Source organism: Elgaria multicarinata, chromosome 21, assembly GCF_023053635.1.
Source record: "Elgaria multicarinata webbii isolate HBS135686 ecotype San Diego chromosome 21, rElgMul1.1.pri, whole genome shotgun sequence".
NCBI classification, from domain to species: Eukaryota; Metazoa; Chordata; class Lepidosauria; order Squamata; family Anguidae; genus Elgaria; species Elgaria multicarinata.
In genome coordinates, this window is record NC_086191.1 from 14115770 (window position 1) to 14129943 (window position 14174).

The 14174-nt window shown below is 49.3% G+C and overlaps 3 protein-coding genes across 3 annotated transcripts in view; all 3 read right to left on the minus strand.

The window, feature by feature from the left end:
• Positions 1–14174, minus strand: part of LOC134412386 (zinc finger protein 208-like) — a 489474-nt gene that overhangs the window by 249009 nt on the left and 226291 nt on the right. The gene's annotated exons all lie outside the window — the stretch shown is intronic.
• The window catches only part of B4GAT1 (beta-1,4-glucuronyltransferase 1), a 169441-nt gene that overhangs the window by 136148 nt on the left and 19119 nt on the right, over positions 1–14174 (minus strand). The window lies entirely within an intron of this gene.
• RIN1 (Ras and Rab interactor 1) lies at positions 1900–7741 on the minus strand. Its single transcript, XM_063145860.1, has 5 exons — positions 7562–7741; positions 5858–5972; positions 5357–5429; positions 4572–4663; positions 1900–2941 (listed from the first exon to the last, which is right to left on the minus strand). Exons 1-5 carry the CDS (start codon positions 7739–7741, stop codon positions 2313–2315), a joined length of 1089 nt encoding a protein of 362 aa, XP_063001930.1. The 3' UTR covers positions 1900–2312.

Consider the following 14174-nt stretch of genomic DNA (forward strand, 5'->3'; position numbering starts at 1 on the left):
GCCTATAAGGCCATCGAGTCCAACCCCCTGCTCAATGCAGGAATCCACCCTAAAGCAGCCCTACCTCTTGAAGGCCTCTAGGGTGAAAGAGCCCACCTCCTCCCTAAGTCATGGGTTCCATTGTCGTACTGCTCTAACAGTCAGGAAGTTTTTCCTGATCTCCAGCCGGAATCTGGCTTCCTGTCACTTGAGCCCGTTATTCCGTGTCCTGCACTCTGGGAGGATTGAGAAGAGATCCTGGCCCTCTTCTGTGTGGCAACCTTTCAAGTATTTGTAGAGTGCTCTCATCTCTCCCCTTCTTGCAGTGAGAGACAAACCACACACGGCCTGCAGATATAACCTTTCATTTCATACAGCAAGTACTATGTTCGATCCTGCACAGTCCAATTCCATCCATGTCAAAATGACATGAATGCAGCTTGCTCCTAAGTAAACAGGTACAGCCTTGCAAACAAAACCGCTTTTCAAGCACAATCCTGTGCATATTTAGACAGAAGAAATATACTACCATGCCCAGCATCCTCCAGCCAACCATGCTGGCTGGGGGTGTTGGGAACGGTAGTACTTTTTCTGTCTAAACATGCACCCTTAAATAGTTAAGCAGACGAGATATTTATTGGAGGGGTGTCCGCCCCTGCAAAGCTTTATTTGATGGTTTTATTTGATTTTACAAAGTTTTATTTGATTTCACAGATTTGTACACTGATGGCGCTATATAAATAAACAATAATATAATAATGGGGTTTAAGATGTGAAATTCATTGTAAAAATAATAATGTAGAGCTTATATTTATTAATAACAATAATATTGATTGAAAACATTTTTTTTTATCCCTGCCCTTCATCAAATAAGAGTCAGGACTAGGTAGAAGACACGTAAATCGTAACACAAAACAATAATTTCAATCAAACATTACTCAAGCATGCTGTAACATCCTCCTTCTACAAAAGAGAGGTTGAAGCAATGAGAAAGATAGTTTAAAAAGTGGGGGACATAAGGATGTTTTAGCAGCTTTGGGGATACCGTGACTTTTCCTGGCCTTTTGCCCGCTACCTTGCTTAGGGTGCAGCCCTGGGCATGTTTAGAAGGAGAAAAGTCCTACAACTCTGAGAATGCCCCAGCTGGAAGTTGTAGGACTTTCGTCTGTGTAAACATAAATAGGATCGCATCCTCAACACCTGCATCAGTTTCCCAGATCCCCTACATTCAACGGTATCCATAACTGGAAATGCTTTCAAAAAGACAACACTTAAGAAATAAGTTTAATATCTTAATTTCCTGCAGGAAGCTCAAAGAAGCACACAATTTTGCACTCACGACAACCCTGTAAGGTAGGGCAAGACTGTGGGGATGTCTGTTGTGGAGAACTCTTAGAGAGGGAAGCCAATGGAGTTCCATGGCATGTAAGACTCACTTTGCATCTGGGAGACTTTTTGTGCATTTTTTTTTACAGTTCTGCAATTTGTGCAAATTCGGTCACTGCCGAATCACAGCCAAATCCCCACAAATTATGGCCGAATTTGCACAAATTGTAGCCACTTTTAGCAACGAAGGCATACTTGGCTGTAATTTGCACAAATTGTTCAGAAATTTGCACAGATTGCAGAACCTCCCCCCCCTCCCTAAATTCCCAGAAAATCCACGAACTGGCTCGGATTGAGTGCTGCAGCGAGAACCAAAACGAAGTTCAGCAAGCCAAGCCTAGAACTGCTTGAATTTGAACCTGCAAATTGATATCTTTGGTATCCCTACAAGACTGAGAGGGAGTGACCAGCCCAAGGTCGCCCAGATTAATAATAATGATGATGATAATAATAATAATAATAATAATAATAATATTTCAGAGAGTAGGAAAACCATGGAATTAATATATTATTAATTATTCTTATTCTTTTACTTATATCCCACCTTTCTTCCAAGGATTTCAAAGTGACCTACATGACTGTCACACGCCCGTCCCATTTTATCCTCACAACGCCCCTGTGAGGTAGGCTAGCCTGCTCTGAAACCAGCCACAAACCTCGCGCTGCCTCTAGCATAAATGTACTGTTTTTGCAAGCTTTGAAGAATCCCCCCCCCCATGAACTCTCCCTTCATAAAAACAACCCCCACCTTGGGTCTGTACTTCTCAGAAGAACTGAGAAGTTCTGACTTGGAGACCCCCGAATTTTATTCCTTTCCCAGAGTTCGGATAGGCCCCGTCCATTTCCTCTGTGGGCTGTTAGACTTCCGTCCTTTCACAGAGAAACCGAGGAGTCTGAGGACTTGTGCGTCCCGTCAAATTCTACAAAAGTCCAGCTCCAGGAATGGCTCAAGAAAAGTGAAAGGATGAACGTGTGCAGTCTCTTATTCCGTTGTCCAAACTGCCTCTTTCTTGGGCCGGGACGTTCCAGGGAAAGTGATCCGAGTGAGCGGCCTGGTCATATGGCTCTGCCTGTTCCTCCTCCATAACACGTAGCAGCTGACCCAAGGAAGAAAGAGGGGTTACAGAGACCCCAGAATGACCCACACCCTCCTTGTCGTTGCTCTGGGGCCCGCGGTAGGTCTCCAACTTCGCCGTCAAGGAAAGCGGAGGCGGTGGGTCGCCATTGGAAGACGGGCTTCCCCCATCAGGGACAGGAGACTGGGGCAGATGTTTCTTCTTCTTCCCAACGGGTATTGGGGGTGGAGGGGCAGCCGGTGGAGACAGCGGGCTGGCGGCCTCTGTGGACACTTGTACTTTGATGTTGTTCTTGAAGTGCCGGCGGCGGACACCCACGTCTCCGTCAGATGGAGGGTTCGGAGAGTCACAGGCTTTGCCGGGTTTTCTGCCGGACGCCTCGGCGCAGCTCGGCACACAGGCGTCACTCACGGGGTGGAGCAGGGAGTCCGAATCCGTACCGGAAGGAGGCAGCGGCGGCCTGGAAAATTGCTTTGTATTGAGGGAGGAGTTCCAGAATTCTAGAAGTGAAACCAGAAGAGAGGAAGGGTGTTAAAACTGCATGCCTTTGCAGCAACTCATCAGGGGTGCAAACTCATAGGAATGGCTCTAAAAAGAGCCCTGCTGGATCAAACCCGGGGTCCACCCGGGGTCCCAAACAGCTGTCGGCCAGGGACCCACAAGCAGGACGTGACTGCAACAGCACCCTCCCACCCATGTTCCCCAGCAACTGCCTCTGATACTGGAGGCAGCACATAGCCATCAGGGCTAGTAGCCATTGATGGCCTTCTCGGTCCAGGAATTCATCCAACCCCCTTTTAAAGCCATCCAAATGGATGGCCGTCGCTACATCTTGTGGTAGCGAGTTCCATAATTTAACTGTGTTCTGCGTGAAAAAGTCTTTCCTTTGATCTGCCCTGAATCTCCCACCAATCAGCTTCATGGGAGGACCCCCGCCGGGTTCTAGTATTATGGGAGAGGGAGGAAAATGTCTCCCTCTGCACATTCTCCACACCAGGCCTCATTTCGTTCACCTCGATCGTGTCACAATCCCAGCTGTTGCCACCTTCCCTCCTAGGGGAGAGCCTCCAAGCCCTTGAACCTTTGAGTTGCTCTTTTCTGTACCTTTTCCAGCTCCACAATAACTCTTTTTTAGGTGCGGTGAACAGAACTGGACCCTAACAAGAAGCCGCTGTTTTTATTGGTTTGGGGGTATCAACACAGAGAAAACCTGCGTCCTTGTGCATTACAAGGCATACATACACTCCACTACAGGAGCAGGGAACCCCAGCCCAACAGGTGTCGGATTGCAACTCCCATCAGCCCCAGCTGGAATGATGGGAGTTGGAGTCCAACATCGGAGAGAGCGGGGCGACATGTTCATAGAATCACAGAATAGCAGAGTTGGAAGGGGCCTACAAGGCCATCGAGTCCAACCCCCTGCTCAATGCAGGAATCCACCCTAAAGCATCCCTGACAGAGGGTTGTCCAGCTGCCTCTTGAAGGCCTCTAGTGTGGGAGAGCCCACAACCTCCCTAGGTAACTGGTTCCATTCTCGTACTGCTCTAACAGTCAGGAAGTTTTTCCTGAGGTCCAGCTGGAATCTGGCTTCCTTTAACTTGAGCCGGTTATTCCGTGTCCTGCACTCTGGGAGGATCGAGAAGAGATCTTGGCCCTCCTCTGTGTGACAACCTTTCAATTATTTGAAGAGTGCTCTCATGTCTCCCCTCAATCTTCTCTTCTCCAGGCTAAACATGCCCAGTTCTTTCAGTCTCTCTTCATAGGGCTTTGTTTCCAGACCCCTGATCATCCTGGTTGCCCTCCTCTGAACCCGCTCCAGCTTGTCTGCGTCCTTCTTGAATTGTGGAGCCCAGAACTGGACGCGATACTCTAGATGTTCCCTCCTGCTTTGCTGCCGCCACTCAACCAGGCAGGTTCGGTTGCGAGTTCAGGGTGCCGGCTGAAAGCGCTTCCCCTGGAGTAGCCGTGTTACTCTGTGGCGGCAAAAGCAAATCGTCTCGTGGCACCTTAACGACGAACAAATTTACAAAAAGCCTAAGCTTTTTGCGGACTGGGGCCCTGCATCCGCTGCTCCGAAGGTTGGCAGCAGGGAACGAGTTTTACCTCTAGGTCAACACCTGATCCACTCACCAAGTCCCAAGTGCGCGATGGCTTCCAGCTGCTGGCAGGATGAGGCCTCCCAGATGGGCCGAGGAAGTCGGAGGGAGAGAGTGAGGATGTCCCTTAGGAGCAGAAAAAGGACATTTTTTTTACAAAATACATACACTATGAAACATAACATACATGAGAGGCAGTGTGGTGTAGTGGTTAGAGTGTGGGACTGGGTCCCTACTTAGTTCCCCGGGTGACTTTGGGCCAGTCACGGGCTCTCAGCCTAACCTACCTCACAACCGTGGGTTGTTTGCTGAACGTGTTCATTTATTTTCTTTTTATGTATTACATTTTTATACCGCCCGATAGCCGAAGCTCTCTGGGCGGTTCACAAACATGCTGTGTTGTCTGAATGCAGCACGTTTTCCGCAAGGCGGGTTGTTAACCACGCTGCCGTGGGTTGTTGTTGGAATGTTCACGGTGGTTCCCAAGCGGAAAATGTCCTGGGTTCAGACAACAGGGTAGCCCACAGTTCAGCAATAACCCACAGTTCAACAACAACCCACACTCAACCACTGAGTGCAGGTTAGCGTGTTGTGTGAACAGCCCCACGGCCACCGGCTTTCCAGGGTTTCAGACGGCATCTTTCGTAGCGAAATCCTGAGATGCCGAGGAATGAAACTGCGGCATCCTGCAGGCAAAGCACAGCTCCTACCATTACGAGCTTTCCCTGGAAAACGTTTGCAAGGAAATTGGAGCGAGCGGCGAAGGAAACGTTGCCTGGGGGATCGTTTCCCACAACGCAGACATTTCACATCACTTACGGGGATGAGCAGTAAGAAGCGATCAGATGCAGCAGGCTGGGGAAGGCCAGCTCCGAGCCATCCAGCGAGATGCCTAGAGGAAACGAGAGGCCGGTGAACAAATAGCAAATTTCCAGAAACCACCAGAGCCTGCTTCAGTCAGAAACCATCCCCTCCACAAGGCTAACTGCCACCTTCACCCTGGGGGGGTCTGCCCCTCCATTGGGAGATGAGAAAGGGGAGCAGGGCCTTCCCACCAGCCTAAACAGTCTCCTACATTTATTTTTCCTTTTCTCCCTCTTCCCTCCCCATCCCGTTTTCCTTGTGTGTCGTGCCTTTTTTAGAACGTAAGCCTGAGGGCAGAGACTGTCTTCTTTACCGATCAATTGCAAGCGGCTCCAAGAGCCTTTGTGCAGCATAAAAATACTCCAAATGAATAATAATAAATAAACTTTCCCCACCAAAATTCTTATTGACAAAAAGGTCGAATAGACTCAGAACCCAGCAGGGAACCGACCTTACCTGCGCGCTGCTGGTGCAAGCGATAGTTCGTGACGAAAGCGGGCGAGGAATCGTCCGGCAGGCGTAAACAGAGCACTTGGCACTGACGCGTATTTGAGCTCCTCACCAGAAATGTCTGCAGGCAGGGGAGAGGAAAGGAGCCCGCAAGGCAGGATTAAGAAATAAAAAAGGCAGAGAAAATTAACATTTTTAAAGAAATACCCGAATGCCGCAGAAAACAGAATGAAAAAACTCGCTTGAGTTTCGATGATGCCGCCCTCCAGGCCCCAAAATCACACCCCCTTATCCACAGCTTCCATTAATCTGGAGAAACGACTCCAGATGGACTACCACTCCCATGTCTCTGCTGGATAGGGGATAATGGGAGTTGGAATCCCACAAATCTGGAGCACCCCAGAGTGGGGGAGGCTGATTTAAGGTGCCATCCTATGCATGTTTAGACAGGGGGAAAAAGTCCTACAACTCCCAGTATTCCCCAGATCAGCTATACTGGGAATTGTAGGACTTCTTTCTTTTTTTTCTGTCTAAACATGCACTTTTAAAGGCTAATGAGCCTTTAAGAGAAAAGGTAACGACAACCCTATCAGAGAGGTGCGAGAATTGATTATGTTGACTCAGAGGCTGGGCTGTCCACTTTCTGCCTTTTAACAGCAGCAAGCCAGAAATCCAACAGGTGAAGTTCCAAGTGCCATTTCATCCTGTGGAAGGTTGAATTATAGCCCGGGGGTTACTGAACACAGAGTGATCCCTACTACAGTATTTCTTCAATTGTAAGACGCACACTAATTTCAGTACCACCAACAGAAGAAAAAAAACCTAAGACACACCCAGGATTCTAAGACGCACTCCATTTTTAGAGATGTTTATATGGAGAAAAAAGTGCATCTTAGAATCGAAGAAATAGGGTAAGTCTCGACCTCAGCACTGCAGGCAGCCTGTCTTCTCTAAGAAAACGTGGCAATCCTACCCAAATGGGCAAGGAGCCCACTTTGCAGATGCTCAGAAGCACTCTTTTCATTATCCATCCTGCGTCAACAGTCTTTCAGTTTGAGGGGTGAATTCCATTTTGGAGAAGTGTGTGTGTGTGTGTTTGTGTGTGTGTGCCTTCTATAAAAATGCCAGCATATAGTAGTTTAAAGCTCTTGCTCCCTGGAGAAGAGAAAATTGAGGAGAGATATGATAGCACTCTTCAAATACTTGAAACGTTGTCACACAGAGGAGGGCCAGGATCTCTTCTCGATCCTCCCAGAGTGCAGGACACGGAATAACGGGCTCAAATGACAGGAAGCCAGATTCCGGCTGGACATCAGGAAAAACTTCCTGACTGTTAGAGTAGTGTGACAGTGGAACCAGTTACCTAGGGAGGTTGTAGGCTCTCCCACACTAGAGGCCTTCAAGAGGCAGCTGGACTGCCATCTGTCAGGGCTGCTTGAAGGTGGATTCCTGCATTGAGCAGGGGTTGGACTCGATGGCCTTATAGGCCCCTTCCAACTCTACTATTCTATGATTCTAGGAGAGCCATTTCAACCTTTTAGAATATGGAGGGAAACGGCAGGACAGCTGATAAACCACCAAAGAACTTGTGGAAAGGGGCGGGGCCACTTGGGGAATTTCCGAGGGCCGGATTTGGCCCACGGAGCCGAGGTCCCGCACCCCTGTCCTAAAGCTAAGCTCTGACTCAAACTACACCCCGCCTCTCCTTACCCCTGGAGGTTCACGCTGCAAGACGTGGAGCGCGGCGGCGGAGTTGATGCCCAACTGAAGCCAAACTGGCTGGGTGAGCCGCAGCCGTCCCACGAGGCTGATCTTCCGGGGTGATGCCACCGTCCCATGCCGGGGGTTGGCATAGGGTTCGGGATAATCGTAGATCGGATTCCGAGTCATCCTGAGTTAGGAGAGAGAGAGAGGGGTGGTGGAAATCTTCTCTAAGTCCAACGAGAAGCGGAAAAAGACGCAAAGAGCAGAAGGCAACGTAAGAGAGCAACCGCTGGTTATTATTTTGCTCATGGAGTTTATAAACTACGCTTCCTCCAAGGGGAAAGAAAGGCTGCATTTACCGGTTCTTCAAAGGAAAGAAGGCCTCTAAGCATGGGGAAAGGACCCTCCTACAAAGGCCAGGAAGCCTGCATCCAGGTCATTTCCGGGGAAGAGACCACCCCCCACCCCAGATCTCCAGACCAAGGTAGAATGAAGGTGAATGACAGAAATTGCAACACTTTTCTCCCCCACCAAAACAAATAACAATTAAGAGAAAAAGACGGTCGAGCTAAGTTGGGAAGGAAACACAGAAACTTAAAGCTTCCTAAGGCGACAAAGAAACTGAACTCCTTGTTGGTCTTAAGTTTGGATCTGAGCTCCCATGCTGCCCCTCTGGATGTGTTGGACTACAACACCCATCATCCACCAGCCAGCTGTAATCCAACACATCTGGAGAGCAACTGGTTGGGAAAGCAACTGAAAAATGTGCATCCCTCCTCCCCGCTGGCTAAAGCATGAAAAGATGCATTTTGGATGGTGATTTGCGCATTTTGCACAAGCGGGGATTTGCTCAAATGTGTATTTGCACGAACGCAAATTTGGGGGAAAATCCGATCGCATGAATGAGACGCACCTTGACAATCCACAAAACGCAGACAGGACAGATTTTACAAAATCTCTACATTTATTTTATTGCATTTATATCCCCGTCTGTTTTCCTCCAGGGAACCCAAGCTGACATATATAATCCTCCTCCTGTCCATTTTATCTTCGCAACAACAACCCTGTGAGGAAGGTTAAGCTGAGCGTCTGAGACTAGCCCAAAGTCACCCAGTGAGCTTTCATGGCCGAGGGGGGACTAGAACCCAGATCTCCCGACGCCCAGTCCAACACTCTAGCCACTACACCACACTGCCTCTCAAGATGAAGCCTCCTTCAGAAAGGTCTGAGTAGAAGGCCCTCTGGGTTGAGTTGGGCTTTAAGTTGATCCGTTGAGGCAGAAGTTGAGTTTGACCCTGTGCTGCTGTTGCTGTCTGGGTTTGAGATCCCTGGAAGGTTTCTTGGGAGGCTGACTTCTCTTAGGTGGCGTTGAAGGGACGTAAAGAACAAGGTTGTCTAGGCATCTTCTTTTCCTTCTCCTCCTGGTGAGGATTTCAGCAGAACTTTTCACCTGCCCTTGGTCTCCACCAAAGTTCCCCTGAAAAAAAACTCCTAGAGAAAGAAAACCTGGCCACTGGTTGTCCACGTCTGGTGGCCACATTCAAAGCCAGAGACCTGGTTCTAGAACGGCATCCATCACAAAGGAAAACTTTGCGGAGTGAATCCCTCCGTCTTTAGGGAACCATTTCCCAAGAATCCATCGATCATTGGGATTGACAGGGAATTCATCCGAGCCTGAAGGAAGCCAATAAAACATCTTAGATGTGAGAGTTAGCATTGGGAGGTGTTTTTTCCTACTGGGACTTTGCAAATTGGGAGCCCGGCCAGCGCCTGCCCAGAATGCAGGAAATCGTCTGGGGATTTGAGGAAGGGAGCCTTCCTCTCCGGAAATGGCTCCAGAGGTTGGCTGGCGGGCCAGCCTTCCTGCCCCGGAGACTAGCATGCGAGGAGGAGAGACACTGACCAGGTGCACTTACGAATCGTGAGAAATGAGGCCCTGCGCCCGCAAAACAGAGGACACGCATTTGCATGAAATGTGCGTATCCTAACGTATATGTACGGATGCAAAAACAAGGAAGGGATATAATTTAACTAGAAATACAGTGCATTTATCATTCATTCAAGATTTGTGGCTGTTTAAGTCTCCTTCCATTCTGGCTGGAGCAAACTGGGAACTGCAGGGCTTTTGATGTAGGGCATAGAATTGCACCCTGAAACGATCACACCTGCGGAGCCAAGCAGGTCCCTGCCCGAAGGAACTTACAGTCGCCGCTGGAACTGTTTGAGGGTGAGAGATGATGACTGGATGCAAGGAGAGAAGCCAACGTAAAGGGATGTGGTTAGAGAAGCACAGAGCCTTTGTTTTGGGCATGAACTCGGAGGTTAGGGGTCCATTTAAACTCTCTCTGGTGTAGGATCCATTTACATGCACTTTCTCTCTGGCAAGCACGAAGAGATCCACTTAAAACTGCTCTCTCTCTCTCTCTCTCTCTCTTTTTCTCCAAACCCTGTTGGCACTGGCACAGTGGTGATTCATCCTCTTGTCTTCCTCCTTTTCTCGCCCCCGCTGAGTTTTGTAACGGCTCAAAAAGGACGTCTCGTTCAGCTCGCATGCTTTCCAGATGCGCCTCCGCCGCACATGGCAACCTCCTTCTCCCAGCAGGCCTCCGGACCTGACGATGAGCTGCAGAAACTCAACAGGTGCCACCTTTGCGTTTCCACACAGGGATAAGCTTCACCTGTTGGATTTCTGTCTTTTGTGGGCCTGGGATCAAGCTTTTTTATTTTATTTTTAATACCAGCTCAGCTGCTTGTCCTTCTAGCTCGGTCGTGTGTGCTGTGCTGGTAGGACCTCTTTCTCCGGCAGAAGAAGTTCTCTTTCCGTCACCAGATTATTTTTAAGTGGAGGTGCCGGAATTTGAACCCAGGACTTCCTTGCATGCCAAGCAGGTGTTACACCACTGAGCTACAGTCCCTCCACTGGAATATCAAAATCTACCTTGTACCAGGTCAAACTGTTCATTTAACTCAGTATGGTCTATTCTGGCAGCATTTCTTCATAGAATCAGAATAGTAGAGTTGGAAGGGGCCTACAAGGCCATCAAGTCCAACTCCCTGCTCAATGCAGGAATCCACGCTAAAGCATCCCTGACAGATGGCTGTCCAGCTGCCTCTTGAAGGCCTCTAGTGTGGGAGAGCCCACAACCTCCCTAGGTCACTGATTCCATTGTTGTACTGCTCTAACAGTCAGGAAGTTTTTCCTGATGTCCAGCCGGAATCTGGCTTCCTTTAATTTGAGCCGGTTATTCCGTGTCGTGCACTCTGGGAGGATCGAGAAGAGATCCTGGCCCTCCTCTGTGTGACAACCTTTTAAGTATTTGAAGAGTGCTCTCATGTCGCCCCTCAATCTTCTCTTCTCCAGGCTAAACATGCCCAGTTCTTTCAGTCTCTCTTCATAGGGCTTTGTTTCCAGACCCTTGATCATCCTGGTTGCCCTCCTCTGAACACGCTCCAGCTTGTCTGCGTCCTTCTTGAAGTGTGGAGCCCAGAACTGGACGCAATACTAAAATTATGCATCTAAAATTACCACTCTGGATGTCATGGTCCTATGCTCCTCCCTCTTTAGATGGCCCTGTGTATCACTTCAGTTGTGAAGCCTCCATTTCTCTTCTTTCTCCCCCCACCACACTCAAAACCATGCTTTACAACAGCTTTTTCATTCCATAGGCATTAGAATCTTTGCCCACCCTGAGAAAACACATCCTCTGACCATATGCAGTGTTGCATTTTAGGCTCGTCTGTATCACAGCACTGCAATGACTAAGGGTACAATCCCATGGGTTTTGAGCCAGGGGCGGGGGGGAAGCCCTACAACTCCCGGCATGATTGAGGCCTCTCACGAAAAGCAGGAACGCTAAAAATGATAGAGACAAAACGACTCTTTCCAATAAAGAAAGATGAAGCATGCGATAGATATGTGCCAGTCAAGTGCCACATACATCAATGGGCAGCTCACCACCACGGGCAGCTGAGGTCTGCTACGAGCCAATGTGATGTAGTGGTTGGAACATGGGACCGGGAGCCGGAAGAAGTGGGTTCGAATCCCCACTCACGCTCACTGGTTGACTTTGGGCCAGTCGCTTTCTCTCAGCGTAAGCTACCTCGCAGGGTTGTTGTGAGGGTGAAAGGGAGGGAGAAGAACATAATAAATAGGCAGAGTGGCCTCTCCAGCAGATTAGAAGTTAAGCAACTAGGCCCTGCAGACAGGAATTACTGACTCAGCCCCACAGCGGAGCCCTGCCGGCTTGCCCACAACCATCACCTGACTGAGACTCTTGACATGCACACCTGGGGCGGGGCTGTGAGGCATCCATTCCAGGACAAGGCTGAGGACTGCGGTCACGTGCAACGCGCATGAGGAGGCGGAGAAGTGTGGTTGAAAAAGAAAAGAAAAAGATAAGGGGAAGAAAAAGGAGGCGTCTTTTCCAAACATCCCATAATACGAAGCAGAAAGCAAATTCATGTGTGTGGGGAGGGGGGTGTCTCCGACATTTTTCAATAGAGTCTGAAATAGAACCAAGATTCTCTCTCTGCAATAGGTATGCATTCAACACCTGCCCAATTTGAGATTTGAATGCAGGCACCAGTCCTCACCAGTAAACACCAGTAAATTCATTTCCTTTGAGGTATCCAGGAATCAGAGTTCGCCCCTCTCCAGATATCACCTAATGACATCAGTGTTAAATGCTTCCCAGAACCCCAGAGAAATTAGAAATCCTAACAGTGCAATCTTATACAGGTCTACTCAGAAGTAAGCCCCCACTGGATTCAATGCGGCACAATCCCAGCTATAAACAGGGGTGGAGGACCAGATGCTGATGGGTTCCAATTCCCATCAGCCTCCACCAGCATGGCCAGTGATCAGGGATGATGGGAGTTGGCGTCCAAGAGCTGAAGAGGGCACAGCTTTCCCCTGACCCCGGGGAATGGGATCACAGCCTAAAACTTGCCCTGACCCCAATCTTACTCCGGAGTAGCTCCCACCCTCTGGTCCGGATCCAAAATCGCCAGGCAGACTTGTTACATTCCTTAAGGAATATTCTGTTGACGGAAGGTGTGCGTTTTCAGGAAGCCAATCAGGTGCACCCAATCCTGGGCGTATAAAGGGTTTATTTAGTACCCAGAGCTGGACATGACCCCCAAAAGACTCCTGGTTTGCTTCCTATCCCCCCCCCCCAAAACACATCAGTATCATTAACGTCTTCTCTTCCAAACACACGTGCACAGAGACACATGCGTACACACGTGCCTTCTGGTTCTTAAATCTGAACCCCGCACACACACACACACCCGGATCACTTTGGCTCTAACCTTTAGACCATACTGCCCCTGCCTAAAAATAAATAAATGCTACTGGTAGATTACAAGATGGAGAGTTCTACAAACGAGGAAGTGGACTAGCCCAAAAACACATCTATAAAAATTCCCCCAGCAATTCAGTTTGGGAAATAAAAGTCAAGGAGGAAGGGGGGAGTCTTCTCTGGGCACCCTTCCATCGCAGGACCCAAACCAAGCCCCCTTCCACCCTGAGCACTCACCTCCTGGCTTCAACAGCCCTGCTGTCGCTTCTCTTCCCCCTTTCTAATCCATGTGGTTTCTCTTCGTCGTAGCACCCGCAGCTGAGACTGTCTGAACACGCCTCGGCTCCGATCCAACTGCAGGGCGAGACCTGGCAGGCACTCAGCACAAGGAATGGGGTGGAGGGGTGGGGGACTGGATGGGCACCACGCTCCCAAGCCAGCTCCGATTCCCAGGGTTGCAGGCTTGAGGCTGACCTCAGCCAGGGCTGGGTCTTTCTTTAAAAAAATAAAAAGCACACACAGAAAAGGGCTGGTTTGGGGTTTTTTAAATGCCAAATAGAACAAGCCTTTTTGGGCATCAAAAAGAGAAGCGACTGCAAGGGAGAGAGAGAGAGAGTCTCTGAGGAAGTGCAGAGTGCTTCCACAGGGCAAACTTCTGCAAAGGAGAGCGTGTGTGTCTCTGAGAAAGTGCAGAGTGCTTCCACAGGGAAAACCTCTGCAAAGGAGAGAGTGTGTCTCTGAGAAAGTGCAGAGTGCTTCCGCAGGGAAAACCTCTGCAAAGGAGAGAGAGTCTGAGAAAGTGCAGAGTGCTTCCACAGGGCAAACTTCTGCAAAGGAGAGCGTGTGTCTCTCTGAGAAAGTGCAGCGTGCTTCCACAGGGCAAATCTCTGCAAAGGAGAGTGTGTCTCTGAGAAAGTGCAGAGTGCTTCCACAGGGCAAACTTCTGCAAAGGAGAGCGTGTGTCTCTCTGAGAAAGTGCAGCGTGCTTCCACAGGGCAAATCTCTGCAAAGGAGAGTGTGTCTCTGAGAAAGTGCAGAGTGCTTCCACAGGGCAAACTTCTGCAAAGGAGAGCGTGTGTCTCTCTGAGAAAGTGCAGCGTGCTTCCACAGGGCAAATCTCTGCAAAGGAGAGTGTGTCTCTGAGAAAGTGCAGAGTGCTTCCACAGGGCAAACCTCTGCAAAGGACAGAGTCTCTGAGAAAGTGCCGAGTGCTTCCACAGGGAAAACCTCTGCAAAGGAGAGAGAGAGAGAGGCTGAATTCGGACAACACGCTAATCAACGGTTGTTTCCCGTTCTGTTCCTATTACCCCCCCCCACCC

Bases quoted from the DNA above. Each gene is read 5' to 3' on its own strand.
- RIN1 (XM_063145860.1), bottom strand. From the start codon at position 7,741: ATGACTCGGAATCCGATCTACGATTATCCCGAACCCTATGCCAACCCC. The intron at 5,973-7,561 runs GTAAGGAGAGGC...CCCTGCCTGCAG, and splicing joins TGCAGCGTGAACCTCCAGGG to ACATTTCTGGTGAGGAGCTC. The intron at 5,430-5,857 runs GTAAGGTCGGTT...CGTTTCCTCTAG, and splicing joins CTTGCACCAGCAGCGCGCAG to GCATCTCGCTGGATGGCTCG.